At 42.0% G+C, this 22,669-nt stretch overlaps 1 protein-coding gene across 1 annotated transcript in view; it reads right to left on the bottom strand.

Annotated features, from left to right (window-relative positions):
- LOC117368880 overlaps positions 1–22,669 on the bottom strand; it is a 499,867-nt gene that overhangs the window by 19,528 nt on the left and 457,670 nt on the right. Inside the window, exons 55-56 of the mRNA XM_033962624.1 lie at positions 20,812–20,865; positions 1,526–1,576 (exon numbers count right to left, since the gene is read on the bottom strand). Of these exons, the coding sequence (XP_033818515.1) occupies positions 1,526–1,576; positions 20,812–20,865 (105 nt within the window). The remainder of the gene's footprint in view (positions 1–1,525; positions 1,577–20,811; positions 20,866–22,669) is intronic.

Raw genomic sequence — 22,669 nt, 5'->3', positions numbered from 1 at the left:
ATAAAAAAAATGTTGATCTCTAAAAAAATGTTGATCGAAAAGTGGGTGTTGATGCTCCTGAACAAATTGTTGGTGTGGTCCCACTAGCTGTACTGTGTCAAGTTTTGGAGGCCATATCTCTACCAAGATGTAAAAAGACTTGAGGTGGTTCAGAGCATGGTGTCAAAAAATTGTACAGGGTTTGTGCCTTAAGACATATAAGAAGAGATTGGAAGACTTGAATATGTGTACACTGGAAAAAAGGAGAGAGAGAGAGAGAAATGATATGATTCAAGTACTTAAATGTCTGTAAGATATTAACATTGAAACAAACCTCTTCTAGAGACATATGGGTGGTAAAATTAGAGGACATAAATTTAGAATGCTTAGGAGTAATGTCAGGGGCAGTCAACTGGTCTAACTGAGTGACAGGCAGCAGAGAGATTGCTCTGGTTATTTTCTTCAGATACTTACCGCTAGATTTAAGGGTTTTCTGGGTCTACATTTCAGCTGCCTATCTTGCCATGAAACTTTAGTCCGCTTAACGCCACTTTCGGCATTGGACATGCCTACTTTGACATTCTGGGGCCTAAAGCAGCTAGCAGATACCTTTTTATGCATTGATAGACGCTTAAACACTGCTGTATTTTGCCATTTGTGAGGGCATTTTTCAATTAACTTAGGCACTGGTTATAGAATTCCCCCCTAAGTGCTTGTATATAAATGGCACTCAAAGGTAGGTGTCATTTATAGAATAGTGCTTAACGCCAGGGTCTGTGACTAACTTTAGATGTGAGGATTTATACCAACTGCACCCTGGTGTAAATCCTTATGGCTAAATACAGCACAGATCCCCTTATTGTATTACAGTGCACAAAAATTACAGAAAAGCCCTGTATCTGCCCATGACCCTTCCATTGCTGCACCCCCTTTTTGAAGCCATGTGTAACATTTGCACATGATACTCAGCACATAAAAATATACAACTAAATTTAATGCCAATTAACACTAATTCAGTTAGGGCCCAATTATCAGCGCTAATTAAATTAAATGCACAATTTTTAGTGCCATTTACAGAATTTGGAGGTAAATGTCTTCATTATCTTCATTGAAGATGTGTTCATTAAATGTTGCTTTATTTTGGATTACTATCTGTCATATTACATTTATAATTGGTTTGTTAACCCAATTTGATACACTGGTATAGATAGGGATGATATATCATGCATGGAGATAGCCGTATGCACAAATTCAGGGTGTCTGGGTATGGGGTGGGCAGGCCTAAATTTTTCCATTGGCTTCTGCACCTCTTCCATGGCATGTCTAAACTTACTCTATATAAAATGTTAGTTTCAGCCCAGACTTAAAACAATTGATTGAGGGGGGCCTTACTGCTTAATTGACTGCACTTATGTGTAGGTGTACGAAATATGATTGCTAACACACATAGAAGTACCAAATATCGTCTTATGCTATATTGAGCTTATTACATCCTATATCTCAGCAGTTGCCAATATTTCTCAACAGTATTATTTTAGACACTCACCAGTTACAAATTGAGATGGAATATCTGGTGCATTTTGGTATATCCACCATTCTGAAAATAAAGGAGATATATTTAATGTGAAAGTGAGTGAAGAACAAGTGAATTTGAATTAATGGCCTAGGGATCTTCTCTACTTGGAATCCTTTCAACTGGCTGTGCATGAATCTCCTCTTTTTAAATATTTGCTAAATACACTAAGGTCCTACTCCTTGGGTTTCTGACTAGACCAATGGGGTCTATGACTTGTTTTTTATTTCACTTCTAGTTCTTCGACTTTAACTCTCTGCCTTTCACTTCCTTCTTGCAATAATTTTTTCACCCTCGTCTTACCTGGTCCTGACTGACTCAAATCATGTTAAATATCCTTATTGTAAAATCTATTGTTGAGCAAATGATTTAACAGCTCTCATCCTAGTCTACACTTTGCAATGAGAAATATTTGGCACCCTATTTCCACGAAATAGTAACAATATATACCTGCAAATATCTCAAAGTTCCCTCTGAGCTGTCTAGGGACTCACTGACACCTGTGTAACCATTAGACAGATTCCACTGATTAAGTAACATGAGTTTGGTTTATTGGGCCCCATGATTAGTTATCGTTTAGCATATTACTAAGTAACATCAATCTGATCTTATACCTGAGCTTCATGCTTCTCCTCCATCCCACGTAACCATCTTCGCGATGTAAGCACATTAAAACAGGAAATTGATGCCTGTGAATCCTATATCTACTAACCTTATATTTTTCTACCCCTCCTTATTACTTATTATGTAAAAATGATTAACTTAATACAATTGCTGCTTTCAACAAAATTGTTATTCTGCATTTTTCTTGTTGCATCACAACTACTTGCTGTAAAATGTAACAGCCTTACAATATAAATACTCTCCAAGAACTGCCTATTCCAGTGATTATAGAAAATTGACCTTCATGTTCTTCAGAGCAATGTTGGTCTCAGGTAGTATGTTATCTTAGAAACATAGAAACATGATGGCAGATTAACGGCGAAATGACCCATTCAGTCTACCTAAGAGATCCCACATGCTATCTTGTATTCAGATATAATCTTCATATGCATCACCTTCTCTTTCTTACATTTACTCCAGAGCTTATCACCTCTTAATTTCATCCTATACCCTCTCCTTCTAGAGTTTTCCTTCATTTGAAAAAAGACTCACCTCCTGTACATTAATGCCATGGAGATATTTATACGTCTCTATCATATCCCTTCTCTCCTGTCTTTCCTCCAGAGTAGTGCTGCCCGATTCAGGGAAAAAAATTTCAATTCGATTCAGCCTATTGAATTGATTTTTCGATTCAATTTTCCTGCCCAATTTGGTGGGTTTTTGGTTTTTTTTTTGTTTGTTTTTTTCAAACATCCTGGTGGGTTTATTTTATAGCCTCCTCACTCCCTTTGCCCTCTCCTACCCACACTGGTGCTGTGATATAAATAAAATAAACAAACAAAAAAGACTTTTCCTCTCTCTGTTAAATACTAGCTAACGTTCATGGTCTAATACCAGCTCTGGCAGGATACACATTTCAAATCTGACATATTGAAATCACAAAACAGAAAATAAAATTATTTTTCTACCTTTTGTGTCTGGTCACTATTCAAATCAAGTTGGTCCCATGCTTTGGTTGTCTTCTAATAACTTGCTTGCCAGGGTCTCCTGCCCATTTGCCATTTTCTTCTTTCTCGGTGCTAACCATCCATTTTCCATCCCTTCCCTCCCCCAGAGATCTGCAATCTTTCCTTTTTTTTGTCTCCATCCCTGCAGCTGCAGCGATGGACCCCACCATCCCCAGATCCCTTTCATCCAGCATTTCTCCCTCCTTCCCCATCACCCCTGGGTCCACAGCTCATCCTTTCTCTTCCCAACTACCCTCCTATTAAGTATCTATATCCCCCTCCACACCATCCTTTGTGTCGAACTTCTTTCCCTTTCTGTTCCTTCCCTCCCTAAATCCCATTGTCCACATCTCTCTTCCTCTCCTCTGTTTTTAGACCCATTATTTATTCTGGTATATGCACGCCTCTTTGAACCCCCATTCCCTCCCTCCCTATGTGTACTTCTAAATGCGGGGCCCCCCTCACCAAAAGCCTGCACACCTCCTGATGGCCTGCACCCCCAGAAGGTTGCATTACCCCAAAAGCCTGGCACCCCTGAAGGCCTGCATGTTCCCCCTGGCCTCCCACTCTTACCTTAAGATAATCGGCAGCCTGCAGAAAGGATCGCAGTGCTGTAGCAATCTTTACAGGCTGCAGTCATCCTCAGCACCACGTTTGCTCTACTGCAGACCCGCCCCTCCTCTGACATCAGGTGCAGGATTGCAACAGAGCGAACGTGGTGCTGAGGACGACGGCAGCCTGTAAAGATCGCTTCAGCACTGTGATCCTCTCTGCAGGCTGCCGATTATCTTAAGGTAAGAGCGGGGAAGTTAGGGGGCAAGCCGGAGGACGCTGCAAAGGGCCAAGGCAGCACTTCCCGACTGACCCAACCCCCTCACTCCCTAAAGCAGTGAGGCAACGACAATCCAGCAAGAGGCAGCGCTGCCGCTCCTGATTTAGGAGGCAAAGAGGGGGAGGGTTGGTAACCAAATTGGCAAGGGCGATTTTTTTTTTTAAAAACAAAATCGATTCACCCAATTCAAATCAATGAATCGATTTGAATTGGTAATCGGGCAGCACTACTCCAGAGTATATATATTAAAGACTCTTAAAAGTCTGTCCCCATATGATTTATGACAACATAAGAACATAAGAACTGCCATCTCCGGATCAGACCGGTTCATCAAGTCCGGCGATCCGCACACGTGGAGGCCCAGCCAGGTGTACTCTATGCCTCTCGTAAGGAGATGTGCATCTAGTTTGCTTTTAAATCCTAGAACGGTGGATTCCACAATAACCTCCTTTGGGAGAGCAATCCAGGTGTCCACCACTCGTTGCGTGAAGCAGAACTTCCTGATATTTGTCCTGGACTTGTCCCCCCTTAGCTTCAGTCCATGTCCTCTTGTCCATGTCACATTGGACATTGTAAATAATTTTTTTTCCTGCTCTATTTTGTCAGTTCCTTTCAGTATTTTGAAAGTCTCGATCATATCCCCTCGCAGTCTCCTTTTCTCAAGGGAGAACAATCCCAGTCTCTTAAGTCGTTCCTCATATTCCAAGTTCTCCATACCTTTTATTAGCTTCGTTACTCGTCTCTGCACCCTCTCCAGCAGTTTTATAACCTTCTTTAGGTTGGGAGACCAATGTTGGACATAGTATTCCAAGTGTGGTCTGACCATTGCTCTATAAAGCGGCATTATAACTTTCTCCTATCTACTCATGATTCCTTTCTTTATCATGCCTAACATTCTATTTGCTTTCTTTGCCGCTGCCGCGCTTTGTGCCAATGGTTTCAGGGTCCTATCTATCAATAAATGCAGGTCCTTTTCTTGTTCGCTCTTACCCAGAGTTGCACCTGACATTCTATACTCATGTTCCTTGTTCTTTCTGCCTAAATTCATTACTTTGCACTTTTCCACATTAAATTTCATCTGCCATTTCTCTGCCCATTTCTCTAACTGACACGTCACTCTGGAGTTCCTCGCTATCCTTCTGCGATCTGATTGCCCGGCATAGCTTTGCGTCGTCTGCAAACTTGATGATCTCACTGGATGTTCCTTCTTCTAGATCATTGATAAAAATATTAAATAAGATGGGCCCAAGCACCGAGCCCTGGGGCACACCGCTAGTCACTTTCTCCCAGTCTGAGAACTTCCCATTTATGCCCACTCTCTGCTTTCTGTTCTCCAGCCATTTGCCTATCCATCTTAGTATATCTCTTTCTTTTCCATGGCTTTGTAGTTTCCTGAGAAGTCTTTCATGTGGAACCTTATCGAACGCTTTCTGGAAGTCCAAGTATATTATGTCCACCGGTTCTCCACTATCAATTTGTTTGTTCACGGTCTCAAAAAATTGAAGCAAATTCATCAAACATGATTTCCCTTTCCTGAAGCCATGTTGACTGGCTCTCATCAGGTCGTGTGTATCCATGTGCCAGACTATGCTATCTTTAATCAGTGCTTCAACCATCTTTTCAGGGACAGATGTAAGACTCACAGGTCTCTAGTTGCCCAGTTCTCCTCCCAGGTCCAGGGGATTTGTCACTTTTAAGATTATCGATCTGGTATTATATCTGGTCCAAGTCATAAGAACATAAGAAAAGCCCTCACCGGATCAGACCGAGGTCCATCCAGTCCGGTGATAAGCACACGCGGCGGCCCATTTAGGTACTCCTGATTGGAGACCCAGATATACCATAGCCTTCAATACAATTTGCAAGAAGGTGTGCATCCAACTTGCGCTTGAATCCCAGAACAGTAGTCTCTGTCACAACATCCTCCAGGAGAGCATTCCAAATTCCCAGCACGCACTGTGTAAAAAAGAACTTCCTGATATTCGTCCTGAACCTGCTGCCACTCAGTTTCAGTCTGTGACCTCTTGTCCGTGTCACCTCCGAAAAAGTTAGCAATGCTTCTTCTTGGTCGATTTTATCAAATCCCTTTATTATTTTAAAAGTCTCTATTAAATCCCCTCTCAGTCTTCTCTGCTCGAGGGCAAATAATCCCAATTTCCTAAGGCGCTCTTTGTAGCTCAATTTCTCCAATCCCTTGACAAGTTTCGTGGCTCTCCTCTGTACCCTTTCCAGCAGAATTATATCTTTCTTGAGGTATGGAGACCAGTGTTGGACACAGTATTCCAATTGCAGTCTGACCATTGCTCCATAAAGTGGCATTATTACATCTTCCGATCTACTCGTAATCCCCTTCTTAATCATGCCCAACATCCTGTTTTCTTTCTTCGCCGCCGCCGCACATTGTGCTGAAGGCTATAGGGTTCTGTCAATCAGTACCCCCAAATCCCTTTCTTGTTCACATTTTGCTAATGTCACCCCCAACATCTTATACTTGTGTTCTTTGTTTTTTTAACTAGATGCATCACCTTGCATTTGTTTATGTTAAAATTCATCTGCCACTTTGTTGCCCATGCTTCTAGCTTGTTCAAATCCTTCTGGAGTTCCTCGTAGTCCCTTTGAGAGTCAACAGCCCGACAGTTTTGTATCGTCTGCAAACTTTATTATATTGCAAGTTGTTTCCTCCTCCAGGTCATTTATAAAAATATTGAACAAGATAGGCCCAAGAACCGAGCCCTGGGGCACTCCGCTAGTCACCCTCTCCCAGTCCGAGAATTTCCCATTTATGTTAACCCTCTGCTTTCTGTTCTCCAACCACTTGCCGATCCATCTGTGCACTTCTCCTCCTACTCCATGGCTTAGTAGTTTCTTCATAAGCCTTGCATGCGGAACATTGTCAAACGCTTTCTGGAAGTCCAAATAAACTATGTCCACTGAATCTCCACTATCCACTTGTTTGTTCACTTAATCAAAGAATTGTAGTAAATTTGTCAAACATGACTTCCCTTTCCTGAATCCGTGTTGACTAGCCCTTATTAGGTTGTAATCCTCCAAATGTTGTACAATGTTGTCTTTAATCAGTGTTTCAATTATCTTCCCAGGAACCGAAGTGAGGCTCACAGGTCGATAGTTCCATGGATCACCTCTTGATCCTTTTTTGAAAATTGGGATAACATTTGCTATCCTCCAGTCTTCTGGTATTTGCCCGGTTCTAATTGACATATTAGCCACAGATTGTAACAATTCACCAATTTCGACCTTAAGTTCCTTTAATACCCTCGGGTGAATTCCATCCGGTCCAGGGGATTTGTCGCTTTTCAGTTTGTCAATCTGAAAGTATATCATGTCCAACGTCACATTTACTGTTGTGAGTCTTTCTTCTATGCCTCCGGTAAATATCTTTCCTGTGTCTGGCACTGTTGAAATGTCCTCATTTGTGAAGACAGAGGCAAAGAATGAATTTAACCTATCGGCAACTTGTTTATCCTCCTTAATTGCCCCTTTCTTTCCTTGATCGTCGAGAGGGCCCACTACCTCTCTTGCTGGTTTCTTACCTTTTATATATCTAAAAAAGGGCTTGAAGTTTTTGGTTTCCTGTGCTATCTTTTCTTCATAGACTTTTTTGGCATCTTTTACCACTTTATGACACTTTTTCTGATCTCTTTTGTGACAGTTCCAGGCCTCTGATGTTTTTTCTCGTTTCCATTTTTTAAACGAGTTCCTCTTCTCCCTCACTGCATCTTTCACCTCTTTTGATAACCACGCTGGTTCTCCTTTGTTCTTCTTTCGCCTTCCTTTAGATATCTTCGGTATGTGAAGATTCTGTGCTTCTGTGATGGTGTTTTTCAGCAGAGACCATGCTTGATCAACTGTCTGGATTTCTGCTTTGTTCTTCTTGAGCCGTTTTCTAACCATGGATCTCATGCTGTCATAATTGCCTTTTCTGAAGTTAAAGGTCGTGGCTTTATTCTTGATTGGTTTCCCCTTTCCGATGCTAATGGTAAAATAGATCATATTGTGATCACTTGTCCCTATCGGGGCCTTAACTTTTACATCAGTCGCTCTTCCTGAAATTCCATTTATGACCAAGTCCAGGACTGCACTTCCTCTTGTTGGTTCTCCTACCATTTGCTCCATGAAGCAATCTCCTATCATTTCCAAGAATTTTATCTCCTTGCCGCAGTTTGACGTTCCCAAATTCCAGTTTATCCCCGGAAAGTTAAAGTCTCCCATGATCGTCACATTGCCTGATTTGCATCCACGAATAATTTCCTCCATCATTTCTTTGTCTGTTTCCTCAGTCTGTCCCGGTGGACGATAATAGAGGCCGAATTGTGTGTGAGCCTCTTTATGTCCAGGAATCTTTATCCAGAGTGATTCTAGTTTTCCATTTGCTTCTGTCTCTCCTTCTCTAACAGACTCTATTTCTTCTTGGACATATAGGGCAATACCTCCCCCTTTCTGCCCTGTCCTATCTCTTCTGTATAGTTTATATCCTTGTAATGCTGTGTCCCATTCATTTTCTTCATTCCACCATGTTTCTGTTATTCTTATCATATCCGGATGTTGTCTACTTGCTAACTCTTCCAGCTCTCCCATTTTGTTTCCTAAGCTTCTGGCAATCATGTACATACATTTAAGTTCAGTTAGTGCTAAGTTACTGGATTTAGTGGTCCACACATCCTTTCTTGTGTCCAACTGATCCCTTTCATTACCTCCTGTAGTGTCCTTATATTCATGCCCTATATCTGTATGATTGCTTTGAGTTACCTCCTTAGGATATCCTGGTGTCCGGGCCATCGACCGGCTGTCGACTGTCGGCTCTCCCCTGATCTTTAGTTTAAAGCCTTCTCAATGAACTTCCTTATGTTCTCAGCCAGAACTCTCGCTCCTTGTTTGGCTAGGTGAAGTCCGTCCTTTCTATATTACCCGCTCTTTCCCCAGAATGTATTCCAGTTTCGCACGAAGTCAAAACCCTCTTCCTCGCACCAACGCCTCATCCAGGCATTCACAGCTCTCAGTTCATCCTGTCTCGTAGCGTCCGCTCTCGGTACCGGAAGGATTTCTGAGAAAGCCACCTTCACCTCTTCGACCTTCAACTGCCTTCCAAGTGAGCGGAGCTGGTCCTTTAATTCTTCCCTGTCATACTTCCGTCTGCAAACATCATTGGTTCCCACATGGATGAGCACTGCAGTTTCCTTTCCCCCTGCTTCATCTATGATCCTTGTGATCCTGCTGGCCACATCCTTGACTCTTGCACCAGGCAGGCAGGTGACTAATCTATCCCTTCTTCCTCCTGCAATGTGGCTGTCCACATTTCTTATTATGGAATCTCCTACTATAATCCCAATCTTCTCTAGTTGGAGGATCCTCGGGGGTCTTAAGTCTGTATCCTCGGTGTAAGTCATGTTTTCTTTCATCTGTGTTTCGTCCCCAGTTGGTCTATCTTTTCTGCTGATTGGATTGTTGTTTCTTTCTGCATCGATTGTTCCATCCTCCTTGGTTGATCTGTTGCTTATCTCAAGCCCTGGGGTCTCTACAATCTGCAGGTGGGCATCTTCAATGTATTTTTCCAATTCTTCTATCTCTTCACTAGAGCTGGATTCCACATTCAACCTCTCCTGCGTGCGATTTTCCTCTTTAATAATGAGAAGTTCTTCAGATTCCTTCACCGTTCCCTCCAGCAGCCAGACTTGCTGTTTCAGGCTTTCCAGCTCCCAGCACCGACTGCAAATGTATGCCATAGTCTCAGAGGGGAGGTATTCAAACATATTGCAGCCGGTACAGAAGACTGGAAAGCTCATCTTCTGGGATCCGTGTGCGCTCATAACCTCCTTATGACCCAAGGACTTGGGCTCAATTAATTTGTTGGCCTTGCTTCCTGGCTCTTTCTTAAGGCGTCTTCACAAAGGCGCTCTCGCTAAGGCGAGCGCCTTTGCCGCTCGCCTTCGCCGCGCGCCGTTGGCCCTCTGCCTTATAAGGGTGAGCCGAGTCGCGCTGTTGCTGATGCGCTGGGGGTGGGCGGAGCTACCTCTCGCCTACCCCGTGCTGCCTGCGATCTTTTGTAGCCTGCTGGTTTTAAAAGAATTGAAAATAAAGACTATCACCTTTCAATAATCGCTGCTCCGGTGGTTCCTGCCTCCCCCACCGGCTTTACTTGAATCTCCGCGGCTCTCCCTTATAAGGGTGAGCCGAGTCGCGCTGTTGCTGACGCGCTGGGGGTGGGCGGAGCTACCTCTCGCCTACCCCGCGCTGCCTGCGATCTTTTGTAGCCTGCTGGTTTTAAAAGAATTGAAAATAAAAACTATCACCTTTCAATAATCGCAGCTGCGATGGTTCCTGCCTCCCCCACCGGCTTTTCCACTTCTACTGTGGTGAGGCTGTCCTCTATTACTCCTTTGAACACTTTCACTGCTTTTGGTATTGTTGCGGTGTCTCCTTCATAAAGACAGATGCAAAGAAGGAATTTAGTCTATCTGTAATTTGTTTGTCTTCCTTGATGAACCCTTTTCTTCCCTGGTCATCCAGCGGTCCCGCCGTCTCTTTTGCGGGGTTTCTTCCTTTTATGTATCTAAAGAAGGGCTTAAAATTTTTGGCCTCTTGCGCTATTTTCTCCTCCTAGTCCTTCTTTTGGCATCCCTCACCGCCTTGTGACATTTCTTCTGATCATCTTTGTGTTTGTTCCAAGCTTCGGTTGTTTTCGTGTGTTTCCATTTTTTAAAGGAGTCGTTCTTTTCTTTTCTGGCTTCCTTCACCTCTCTAGTAAGCCATGCTGGTTCTCCTTTGCCTTTAGTTTTCCTTTCTTTGGAAGTCCGCAGAATGTAGAGATTTTGTGCTTCTGTGATAGTATTTTTCAGTAGGGACCATGCCTGATCTACCGTTTTAACTTTGTCCATCTTTTTCTTGAGCCGTTGTTTCACCATGGCTCTCATGCTATCGTATCTTCCATTTTTAAAGTTTAAGGTCGTGGTTAAGGTTTTGGTACGTTTCCCTTTTTCGATGTCAAGTTTAAAGTTGATCATGTTATGATCGCTCGTCCCCAGTGGGACTGTGACTTCTACTTCTTTTGTCGGTCCCGTAATGCCATTTAGGACCAAGTCCAAGGTGGCATTTCCTCTCATTGGCACTCCCACCATTTGTTCCAGGAAGCAATCCCCTAGCGCTACCAGGCACTTGGCCTCCTTGCCGCAGTTCGAGGTTCCCAGGTTCTATCCCCGGGAAATTGAAGTCTCCCATGATTATTACATTACCTGTCTTACATTCTTGTTTAATTTCCTCTATCATTTCTGAGTCATTAACCAATTTTGTAGCAGCTCTCTGGACCAACTCCATGTTCTTTATATATTTTTGAAGGTATTGCATACAACCCCATCCTCTTTATATATTTTTGAAGGTATTGCATACAATACTCCAAATGGTTCCTCACCAGAAACTTATACAACAGCATTATCATCTCCCTTTTCCTACAGGCCATTCATCTCCTTATGTATCCAAGCATCCTCCTGGCTTTGACCGTTGCCTTTTCTACTTGTTTTGTCACCCTGAGATCATCAGACACAATCACTCCCAAGTCCCACTCTTCTTCCGCACTCTAAAGTACTTAGCCTCCTGGAGTTTTGCAGCCCAAGTGCATGACCCTGCATTTTTTAGCATTAAATCTTAGTTGTTAATTACCAGACCATTCTACAAAATTTGCCAGATCCCGTCTCATGTTATCCACACCCTCTAGAGTGTCTACCCTATTACAGAGCTTGGTATCATCCGCAAAAAGACAAACTTTACCAAACAGACTTTCCACAATATCATTCACAAAGATGTTAAATGGGGCTGGCCCAAAGGCAGATCCCTGTGGCACTCCACAAACAACATTCTTATCCTCTGTGCAAACTCCATTTACGACTACCCTATGAGAGGCATAACCAAAACATCCAGATGTTCAAAAACCTACCTAAATCAGCACTTGGATGTCCTAATTGCCAGGACATCTAAGTGCTGATAATCAAAACAGTCTTTCTGTATATTTAGGAAGGTGCTCCAGCCTCTGTACGTTCAGAGCATAAGATAGGCGTGGTGGAGGTGTGTTATGGGCAGGCTTTGGGCGGTCTCAATGGTGGGTTAGACATGGACGTCTTACAGACAATCAAACATTTTGCAAGACATCCTGGATGGAACTTATACATTTGGAACTAGACCTGTTTTAGAAGTTTCTAAGTGCCACAAAGTGCCCAAACAGACCAGATGACCACTGCACGCATCCCCAACTGCAAGACACCCCCACACTCCCCCTGTGCTAATGGACCCCCTCACACCCACAAAGATCAGAATACAAATGTATATACCCGTTTCCAGAACATCAGCAACTGATATAGGAAAGCCTAGTAGAGCTGTACACAGGTGTCTTAAATAGCCTGGTGAGAGGAGTAGCAAGTCCCATAGTGTCACTGTAATCACTACATTTATGGTGGAAAATGTGAGCCCACCAAAAAAAAAACCAAATCCTACTCTACTGCAATATATGTTTTGAAAATATCCCTTTGTCTCCTTCCACTTAACCAGCTTTTAATCCAGTTTGTCACTTTGGGGCCCATATCGCATGTATCCAATTTATTTATTAGTCACCTATGCGGCACCGTGTCAAAAGCTTTGCTAAAGTACAAGTACAATACATCTAACACCTCTCCCATATCCAACTGTTTGATCACCCAGTCAAAAAAATCAATCAGATTCATCTGACTAGACCTGCCTCTTGGGTCCTGCAGTCCATTTGATTCTAGAAATTTCACTATCCTCTGCTTAAGAAGCGTTTCCATTAGTTTACTCATTACTGACTAACCAGCCTGTAATTCCTAAACTCCTCCTTACTTCCGTTCTTATGCAGAGGGAATACATCTGCTCTTGCTCTGCTAATGCCCCATTTACAACCTTTCTATGATAAAGAAAAAATTTTGGTAGGGTTATTAAATTGCAGATCTTTGAGGAGTAAAACTGATCAGAATCATGATCTCAATGGAACTGAGAGACTTGACATCCTCTGCCTCACTGAGACATGGTTTCGAGATGGTAAAGAGAGTTATCTCTTTGACTGTTTACCTGCAAATTATGATGTCATCTTTTAACCAAAGAAAGGATAAAAATGGAGGAGGCCTTGCTATTATTTATGCCACATGATTAGAAATTACTGAATTTCCCAATTCTTCTCATACCCAGAAGCCCTTGCAATTCATTTAGGGATCCTTTTACAAAGCCGCGCTAGCGAGTTTAATGCGCGTGACTTTTAATCACGAGCTAACCCCCGCGCTGGCCGAAAAACTACCGCCTGCTCAAGAGGAGGCGGTAGCAGCTAGCATGGCCGGCGGTTTAACACACGCTATTACGTGCATTAAACCTCTAGCATGGCTTTATAAAAGGAGCCTTTAGGCTCACCTACATCCACAACGCTTTTTCTATTTTATTGTCCCCCATCTTTTAAACCATTACAATGGGATTCTTGTTACCAGTTCTTAATTGATACAAAAATGTGATTTCCAAATATTCTTATTTTAGGTGATTTTAATATTCATGTTGATGTTTCTTCCCACCCACTTACAAAAACTTTTATGTTCTTTCTGTCTGATTTACAATTATTTCAGTGGTTTTTGTTCTCAACACATGATGACGGTCATACCTTAGATCCAGTTATTTCTCCAGATGATTTTCATATTTTTCCTGATACTTTATCATCCTCTCTAATTCCATGGTCTGATCATTACATTATTTCTTTTTTGATGTCTTTATCATTGCCTATGACTAGACAAATGCCTCGCACTTCCATAATAAGAGAAACTAGACAATTATCTGCAGCAATATTGACCCACATAGTCTCCCTTCTTCTTTGTTTTTTTTCCTCATGCTTTTGAGACACAGGCACTTGATCAGGTTAACACTCGCAACACCATATTATCTACTACTTTGAATCAAATAGCCCCTTCAAAACAGACAAATTTACATGTCTCAACGAATAAGGTCCTTTGGTTTCAAAATGGTCTGAAGTTATTTAAAAAAGCAAGTGTGCAAATCAGAGCAAAAATGGAAGAAATCAAATAGGTATACTGATTTAATTAATTAGAAACAAAAACTATGAGCCAGATTCTATAAACGGCGGTGACTACATTGTAGGCACCACTCGGTGCAGTTGTTAATCAAAACATTGCTAGTTATCCTAGTCATAGGAACCACTCATTTAGGCCAGCTTTTCACTTAAGAATATAAGAATAGCATTACTGGTCAGACCAATGGTTCATCTACCCTAGTATCCCATCTTCACGGAGGTTAATCCAAGTCACAAGTACCTGGCAAAAACCCAAATAGTAGCAGCATTCCATGCCACCAATCCAGGGCAAGCAATGGTTTCCCCCATGTCTGCATTGCCTATGTCAAATGCTTAAGAAATGCCTAACTCAACCACTCCTATTCTCCATCCATAACCATAGCCTTTTTAATATAGGCATCATTAGGTATCCCTAGGCAGTAGATAGGGCCTCCACTTAGGTGTTCTAAGAATTCAGCACCAAACTTTTAAATTGCTTAATTTTTTTTTGTCTGAAAACCATCATGGTAAATTACCACACCAGTTAAGCCAATTAAAAAATTAACTTTTGCATGGATCCCATACCTAGGCATTGCTAGCCAGCTGCGATTATGATGCCTAGTGGAGCCTACATAGGGCACCATTTATAGAATTCCCCAGTTAGAGAAAAACAATATCATCTTACTATGCCAATTGTATAAAAAAAGGTCCCAAATAAAACTAAGGAAATTTTCTTGATCTTCCATTAACTTCTATTCTACATAAGAACATAAGCAATGCCTCTGCCGGGTCAGACCTGAGGTCCATCGTGCCCAGCAGTCCGCTCATGCGGCGGCCCAACAGGTCCAGAACCTGTGCAGTAATCCTCTATCTATACCCCTCTATCCCCTTTTCCAACAGGAAATTGTCCAATCCTTTCTTAAACCCCAGTTTACGTCCTCTGGAAGCGCATTCCAGGTGTCCACCACCCGTTGAGTAAAGAAAAACTTCCTAGCATTTGTTTTGAATCTATCCCCTTTCAATTTTTCCGAATGCCCTCTTGTTCTTTTATGTTTTGAAAATTTGAAGAATCTATCTCTCTCTACTTTCTCTATGCCCTTCATGATCTTGTAGGTCTCTATCATGTCTCCTCTGAGTCTCCGCTTTTCCAGGGAGAAGAGCTCCAGCCTCTCCAATCTTTCAGTGTAAGAAAGGTTTTCCATGCCCTTAATTATTCGTGTCGCTCTCCTCTGGACCCTCTCAAGTATTGCCATATCCTTCTTAAGGTATGGTGACCAATACTGAACACAGTACTCCAGGTGTGGGCGCACCATTGCCTGATACAACGGCAGGATGACTTCTTTTGTTCTGGTTGTAATACCATTTTTAATAATACCCAACATTCTGTTTGCCTTCTTCGCGGCTGCTGCGCATTGCGCCGTTGACTTCATTGTTGTATCCACCAGTACACCCAAATCTCTTTCAAGGTTACTTCCCTCTAATACTAATCCCCCCATTTGGTAGCTGAACATCGGGTTCTTTCTCCCTATATGCATGACCTTGCATTTCCCTACATTGAATTTCATCTGCCATTTATTCGCCCACTCCTCCAGTTTGTTTAGGTCCCTTTGTAGGTCCTCACACTCTTCCGTAGTTCTAACCCTTCTACAGAGTTTAGTGTCGTCCGCAAATTTTATAACTTCACATTTCGTCCCTGTTTCCAAGTCATTAATAAATACATTGAACAGCAGCGGTCCAAGTACAGACCCCTGCAGAACTCCGCTCGTGACTTTCCTCCAGCCCGAGTAGTGACCCTTCACTCCAACCCTCTGTCTCCTGCCTGTCAACCAATGTTTGATCCATCTGTGTACGTCCCCATGCACCCCGTGGTTCCACAGCTTCCTAAGTAGCCGCTCATGGGGTACCTTGTCAAAGGCCTTTTGGAAGTCAAGGTAAATGATGTCTACAGGTTCCCCTTTGTCCAACTGGCTGTTTACCCCCTCAAAGAAGTGCAGTAAGTTTGTTTGGCACGATCTTCCCTTGCAGAAGCCATGTTGGCTCGCTTTCATCAGCCCATTTTTTTCGATGTGCTCACAGATGCTGTCCTTTATTAGTGCTTCTACCATCTTGCCTGGAACCGATGTCAAACTTACCGGCCTATAGTTTCCCGGGTCTCCTCTTGACCCCTTTTTAAAGATAGGTGTAACATTTGCTATCTTCCAGTCCTCCGGAATCTCTCCAGTTTTCAAGGATAGGTTGCAAACTCGTTGGAGTATTCCCGCTATCTCATTTCTTAGTTCTTTTAGTACCCTAGGGTGGATTCCATCCGGGCCTGGTGATTTGTCGCTTTTCAATCTATCTATCTGTTGGAGGACATCCTCATGGCTCACCTCTATTGCTGACAGTTTTTCTTCTTGGTCACCATGGAAGATCAAGTCGGGTTCCGGTACACTGGATGTGTCCTCGCTTGTGAAGACTGACGAGAAGAATTTGTTTAACCTGTCGGCTACCTCTTTTTGCTCCTTTATCACTCCCTTTTTGTCTCCATCATCCAACGGTCCTACTTCCTCCCTCACCGGTTTCTTCCCCTTAACATATCTGAAGAATGATTTGAAGTTTTTTGCCTCCCTGGCCAGTCTCTCTTCGTATTCTCTTTTCGCTCTCCTAACCACTTGATGACATTCTCTTTGGTGTTTTCTGTGTTCATTCCAGTTTTCCCCAGTTTGGTCCTTTTTCCATTTCCGGAATGATTTTTTCTGTCTCCTATCGCTTTCTTCACCTCATTGTTTATCCATGCGGGGTCTTTTGTTCGGTTTTTTTGCACCATTTTCTAAATCTGGGGATGTACATATGTTGTGCTTCTTGCACTGTGCCCTTGAATAGAGACCAGGCTTGCTCTACAGTTTCTGTTTTCCTTGAGCTGTTTCTAAGTTTTTTTTTAACCATTGCTCTCATAGCATCATAGTTCCCTTTCTTGAAGTTGAACGTTGTCACTGTGGTTCTCTTCCCTTTTGCTGTACTTACTCCTAATTTGTACTGGATCATATTGTGATCGCTGTTTCCTAGTGGTCCTACTACTTCCACTTCTTTTGCAGGTCCCCCTATTCCGTTGAGGATTAGATCAAGAGTGGCATATCCTCTTGTTGGTTCCTTGACAAGCTGATCCATAAAGCAGTCCCTCACAGCCTCTAAGAATTCTGTTTCCCTCGCACAGTTTGAGTTTCCAATATTCCAGTTTATCCCGGGGAAGTTAAAATCTCCCATTACTGTCACATTTCTGTTGTTGCCTTCCCGCCTCAATTCTGCTGCCAGATCTTTGTCGTTTGCTTCCGTTTGTCCAGGTGGACGATAGTATAGACCCAATCTTATGTCAAGGCCACTTTTTCCTGGTAATTTGACCCATAATGACTCCAGTTCTTCCGCGTTTGGTTCTATATCCACTCCGGACGAGGGAATGGTGTCTTTTATGTATAGTGCTATTCCTCCACCCTTCTTGTGGGTCCTGTCTCTTCTATAGAGTTTGTACCCTGGCAGCACTACGTCCCATTGGTTATCCTCGTTCCACCATGTTTCCGTGATTCCAATGATGTCTAGGTTTTCTTTTTTGGCTATGGCTTCTAATTCTCCCATTTTGGACTTTAGGCTCCTTGCATTAGCGTACAAGCAATTTAAGTCCTGGTCTTTTCTTTTCTCTGCTGGTTTTACATGTGTTTTGCTCCTCTTACCATCCCCTATTTGGGCTGCCAGTCCCTCATTTCTGTTCCTTTCTTCCTCATTTTTTGGTGTATCTTTTTCATCTGCAACCTGATTTCCTGATCTCTCCTGTTCCTCTAATTTTATCTGTTTGCCCTTTTTGTTGGTCAACAGCTTCTGTTGTTCGTCTCTTGCCTGTTCCCAGCATTTTTCCCGCTCAGTATCTTCTTTGGATACTCTTGTTCGAACCGTTGACGTCAGGTCGACTATCAGCTTTCCCCTTCTTCTCAGTTTAAAGCCTGCTCAATTCCTCTCTTGACGTTGTTTGCTAGCAGTCTCGTTAAGAGAGGAATTGAGCAGGCTTTAAACTGAGAAGAAGGGGAAAGCCGATAGTCGACCTGACGTCGACGGTTCGGACAAGAGTATCCAAAGAAGATACTGAGCGGGAAAAATGCTGGGAACAGGCAAGAGACAAACAAAAAGGGCAAACAAATCCCCTTTGTAGTTTCTGTCCATCTTATTATTTCTTGAGACCACCCAAAGCCTGACCATAACACAACTCCATCACACCCATCTCGTGCTCTGGATGCACAGAGGCTAGAAAACCTCACTAGACATACAGGAAGATGGTTTTTGTTATTGGCATTTGGACATCCTGGCAATTTGGACCCAAGTGCTGATTTAGGATGCTTTTTTGGACGTCTATGTTTTTTGATTATGAACCTGATACTTTTCCTCTTTTCTAACTGCTCTTATAAGGTAATCACTTCAAGTTCATCTTTCTAATCACATAACTTCTCCTGTGGGGTGCTGCAGAGTTCAGTGATTTCTCCATTGCTCTTCAATTTATTTTAAGTCAATTGGCAACATTTATTCAAAAATATTTAATATCTGCTTTCGTATATATGCAGATGACATTTTATTGCTTTTAACTACCAACCCATGTATTCCAAATATTAGTCCATTAAAATGCTGTTTAGATTCAGTGGCTAACTGACTTAAGGAACATAAGAACATAAGCATTTCCACTGCTGGGTCAGACCAGTGGTCAATCGAGCGCAGCAATCCGCTCCCGCGACGACCCTTAAGTCAAAGACCAGTACCCTAACTGAGTCTAGCCTTACCAGTGTAAGTTCTGGTTTAGCAGGAACTTGTCTATCTTTGTCTTGAATCCCTGGAGGGTGTTTCCCCTATAACAGCCTCTGGAAGAGCGTTCCAGTTACCCGCCACTCTCTGGGTGAAGAAGAACATCCTAATGTTTGTACGGAATCTATCCCCTTTTAAATTTAGAGAGATTCGATCATGCCCCCTCTCAGTCTCCTCTTTTCAAGGGAGAAGAGGCCCAGTTTCTTTAACCTCTCACTGTATGGCTTCTCCTCCAGACCCTTAACCATTTTAGGCGCTATTCTCTGGACCCTTTTAAGTAGTACTGTGTCCTTGTTCATGTATGGTGACCAGTGTTGGACGCAGTATGCCAGGTGAGGACGTACCATGGCCGGTAGAGCGGCATGATAACTTTCTCCGATCTGTTTATGATCCCCTTCTTAATCATTCCTAGCATACTGTTTGCCATTTTCGCTGCCGCCACGCATTGCGCATATGGCTTCAACGACTTGTCGACCAGTGCTCCCAAGTCTCTTTCCTGGGGTCTCTCTGACTACCGCACTGGACATCCTGTATTCGTGAATATGATTTTTGTAACCGACATGCATCACCTTACACTTATCCACGTTAAACCTCATTTGCCATGTTGCGGCCCATTTCTCAAGCATGTTTATGTCACGTTGCAGGTCTTCACAGTTCTTCTGTGTCTTCACTACTCTGAATAACTTTGTATCGCTTATTTAGGGTATTCATGTACTAATTTTAAAAAGTTATAAACTTTACAAAACACAACAATTAGAGTATGTCAAACTCAAAAATGTGACCATGTTTCCCCACTATTACAATCTCATCATTGACTTTCTATTGAACAGTGTACCTCTATATTATTCAAGCTATCACTTCTCATCTTTAAAGCACATAGAACAGGTCTGCCAGACCACCAAGTAATTCACACTATCCCTTATAGTCCTGTTTGTTTATTACATTTCATAAAAGATCACTGTTTGGTTCTACTAAATCTTAAACAAGCTCATCTAGAATCCATCAGACATTATGCCTTATTTTGCTAACCCAAATTTTTAGAATTCACTTCCATTAAATATTCAGGGAGAACTATGGTTAAAGACTCTCAAAACAATGCTTATAGCTAGGCTTTTCAATATAGCATGCAATTGTGAGTTATGAATATATTCAGTCTTGATTGGCTTCTGTTCAGAGTGGTTCCCCAATTGTTTTTCTTTTCTGTCTCCTTAGTTTTTACATTTTACTTTTGAATATTCTCCTTTGTGAGTCTGAATGTGTCCTATCCTGTAGATATTGCAGTTCTATTCAAACTTTTTATTCTTGCTTTTAGAATTGTAAACTACTGAAATCTATTGTATATAGCTAAGGTCAGGGCTGCCCAAGTCCGGTCCTCGAGATCTACTGGCCGGCCAGGTTTTCAGGATATCCACAATGAACATGCATGAGAGAGATTTGCATATCAAGAAGGCAGTACAAGCAAATCTCTCTCATGCATATTCATTGTGGATATCCTGAAAACCTGGCCTGCCAGTAGCTCTCGAGGACCGGACTTGAGCAGCCCCGGCTTAGGTGGTATAGTAAATTTTTTTTAAAAAGCATGTGTATCTGACAGGAGTACAGTGAGGTATTAATGTATACCAGTTGGGAAGAGGCACCTAGTCATATCTGATAATCTTAAGGTTGCAAAACAATGCAACAAGAGAGTGATAATAGCAAGAAGAACATTAGACTACCTAGGGAAAGGAAAATCTGGGATTTAAAAGCAGGCAATATAGCAATAACTTGATTGAAATCACAGGTGACAGTTGATTTAGAACTTTGTGCCCACTAGGGACAATATATCCAACTAACTTGGTTATCTTTCATCAGGATGGCCTCCTTTTGGAAACAATTATGTCTCTAGTATAGCCTAAGTAATATTCCATAATTGTTTTAAGAATTATGCAATGCTCACCTGTAGCCAGTAGTCTAGGAGGAATCAGAAACATGAATGTTGCTGGCCTTAGCCCTGAAAATTAAGTATATAAACATGTTAATTTCTTGTTAATGGAGGTTTTGATGGCTTATAGTTGAGAAAAATGAAAAATAATGCTGTTTAGCGATGTTTTGTGTGTCTTATATCAGAGAGAGACTTTTGGTTTCTTACATTTGTCCACTGGAGGATTTAGACATGAGGAAGGGAAAATTATGTCCTACCTGTTAATTTTCTTTCCTTTAATCACAGCAGATGAATCCAGAGACTAGTGGGATTACATCCACCAACCAGCAGGGGGAGATAGAGAGCACTGAATTGACCTCAGGTATATCTTGGATGCACATCCTCTTGTCCAATCAGTATAGGTCTTCTCAAAACAATTGAAATAAAACATATAAAAGTAAATCACATAAATCACATCAACCGCATTAAACATATGAGACATAGGACACCTATGGAACTTCTTCCATCACATGCGCTACCTGAATCATTGATATATAAAAATCGAGACTGCAACTTCAGTCTAAAGGCAAGCCCAAACTGCTCCTGAGAGTGACAAACCCCGCACCAGGGTGGGATTCTGTATTCATCTGCTGTGACTAAAGGGAAGAAAATTAACAGATAGGACATCATTTTCCCTTGCTTGTCATCAGCAGCAGATGAATCCAGAGATTAGTGGGATGTACAAAAGCAGTCTAAGCCAAAAATTATTTTCTAAAGATAGTAACTAACAAAATTTAAAGAATGTGGGTTACGTCTTTTTCATCATGACGTAACTCAATTTGATTGGGTCTATAAATAGTTTGGCCTTCTCAGTTGATGACGCCATTTTGAGAGAAATATTTTGAACCACGGGGAAAGTTCTGTTCCGTAAGTTGTTGCTTTTTCATTAAGCACTTTGTTTTTAGTTGCCTTAGTATAAAAAAAGGATAATGTTGAAGAAACTAATTACTCTTTTAATGTTTAGGCACTGTTTCAGTATATCCCCCGACGAAGCAGATAAACGTGAAATGGCGGCCCCGTCGGGTTTCAACTGCAGTGCTGTTGATCATAGTCAAAGATAAGTGCTGTTTGAAAATTTATGCACTATCGGTTTTGATTTTTCTATTTATTTTCAAAATATTTAAAAAACTTAAAATAATTTAAAAAATTACAAATATTTATGAAGTTTGAGCCAATGATTGAGATCTGATCTGCTATTATATCTAGCAGAACATTGCCTGAATTTAAGGTCTTTGAGACTTGTCTTCATACATCTATATACTTATTAAGGTGCTAGTTTAGAGGTGATTTTTGGCTTAGACGGATTATTTTTACACCTTCTTTGTATTTGATTCACATGTACAAAAGCAGTTCAAATGTAGGGAGGGAAATAAAGTGAACTGAAAAACCTACCCTGCAGCACATGTCTAAGGAGATACGACACCCAGAGAGTACATATCCCATGAACATACAGAGAGTAACCCCTATAGTCCATGTGAGCAGGAGCAATCCATGCCTAAGAGCAACATGCTGCGGAAAACCCCAGCTACAGTATCCCTCCACAAATAGTATGAGGGCAAAGCAGTCTGCTAATATGATCACCAGACTTCAAATAACCTCCTGTGGAATGCAACCAACATGTCTGGCAATGGTCCTCAACTGATGGCAAACCCCATGAGCTTCTTCGTAAACCAGACCTACTTCCCTCGGAAGGTTTTAGTGCCGCCAGCCTGGACTCGTGACAAAGGAAGATTCCCCCTCTGACTGAAGCCCTCTCAAGTATCAAGTCCCTAGGACTTTCTCTCATTTGAGGCCTGAGCCCCAGGAATATGTCTTGTCCTGAGGCCTGAGCCCC

The sequence above is a fragment of the Geotrypetes seraphini genome, chromosome 11, assembly GCF_902459505.1.
Source record: "Geotrypetes seraphini chromosome 11, aGeoSer1.1, whole genome shotgun sequence".
In the NCBI taxonomy this organism is placed as follows: Eukaryota; Metazoa; Chordata; class Amphibia; order Gymnophiona; family Dermophiidae; genus Geotrypetes; species Geotrypetes seraphini.
This window is presented reverse-complemented; position numbering and strand designations above follow the sequence as displayed.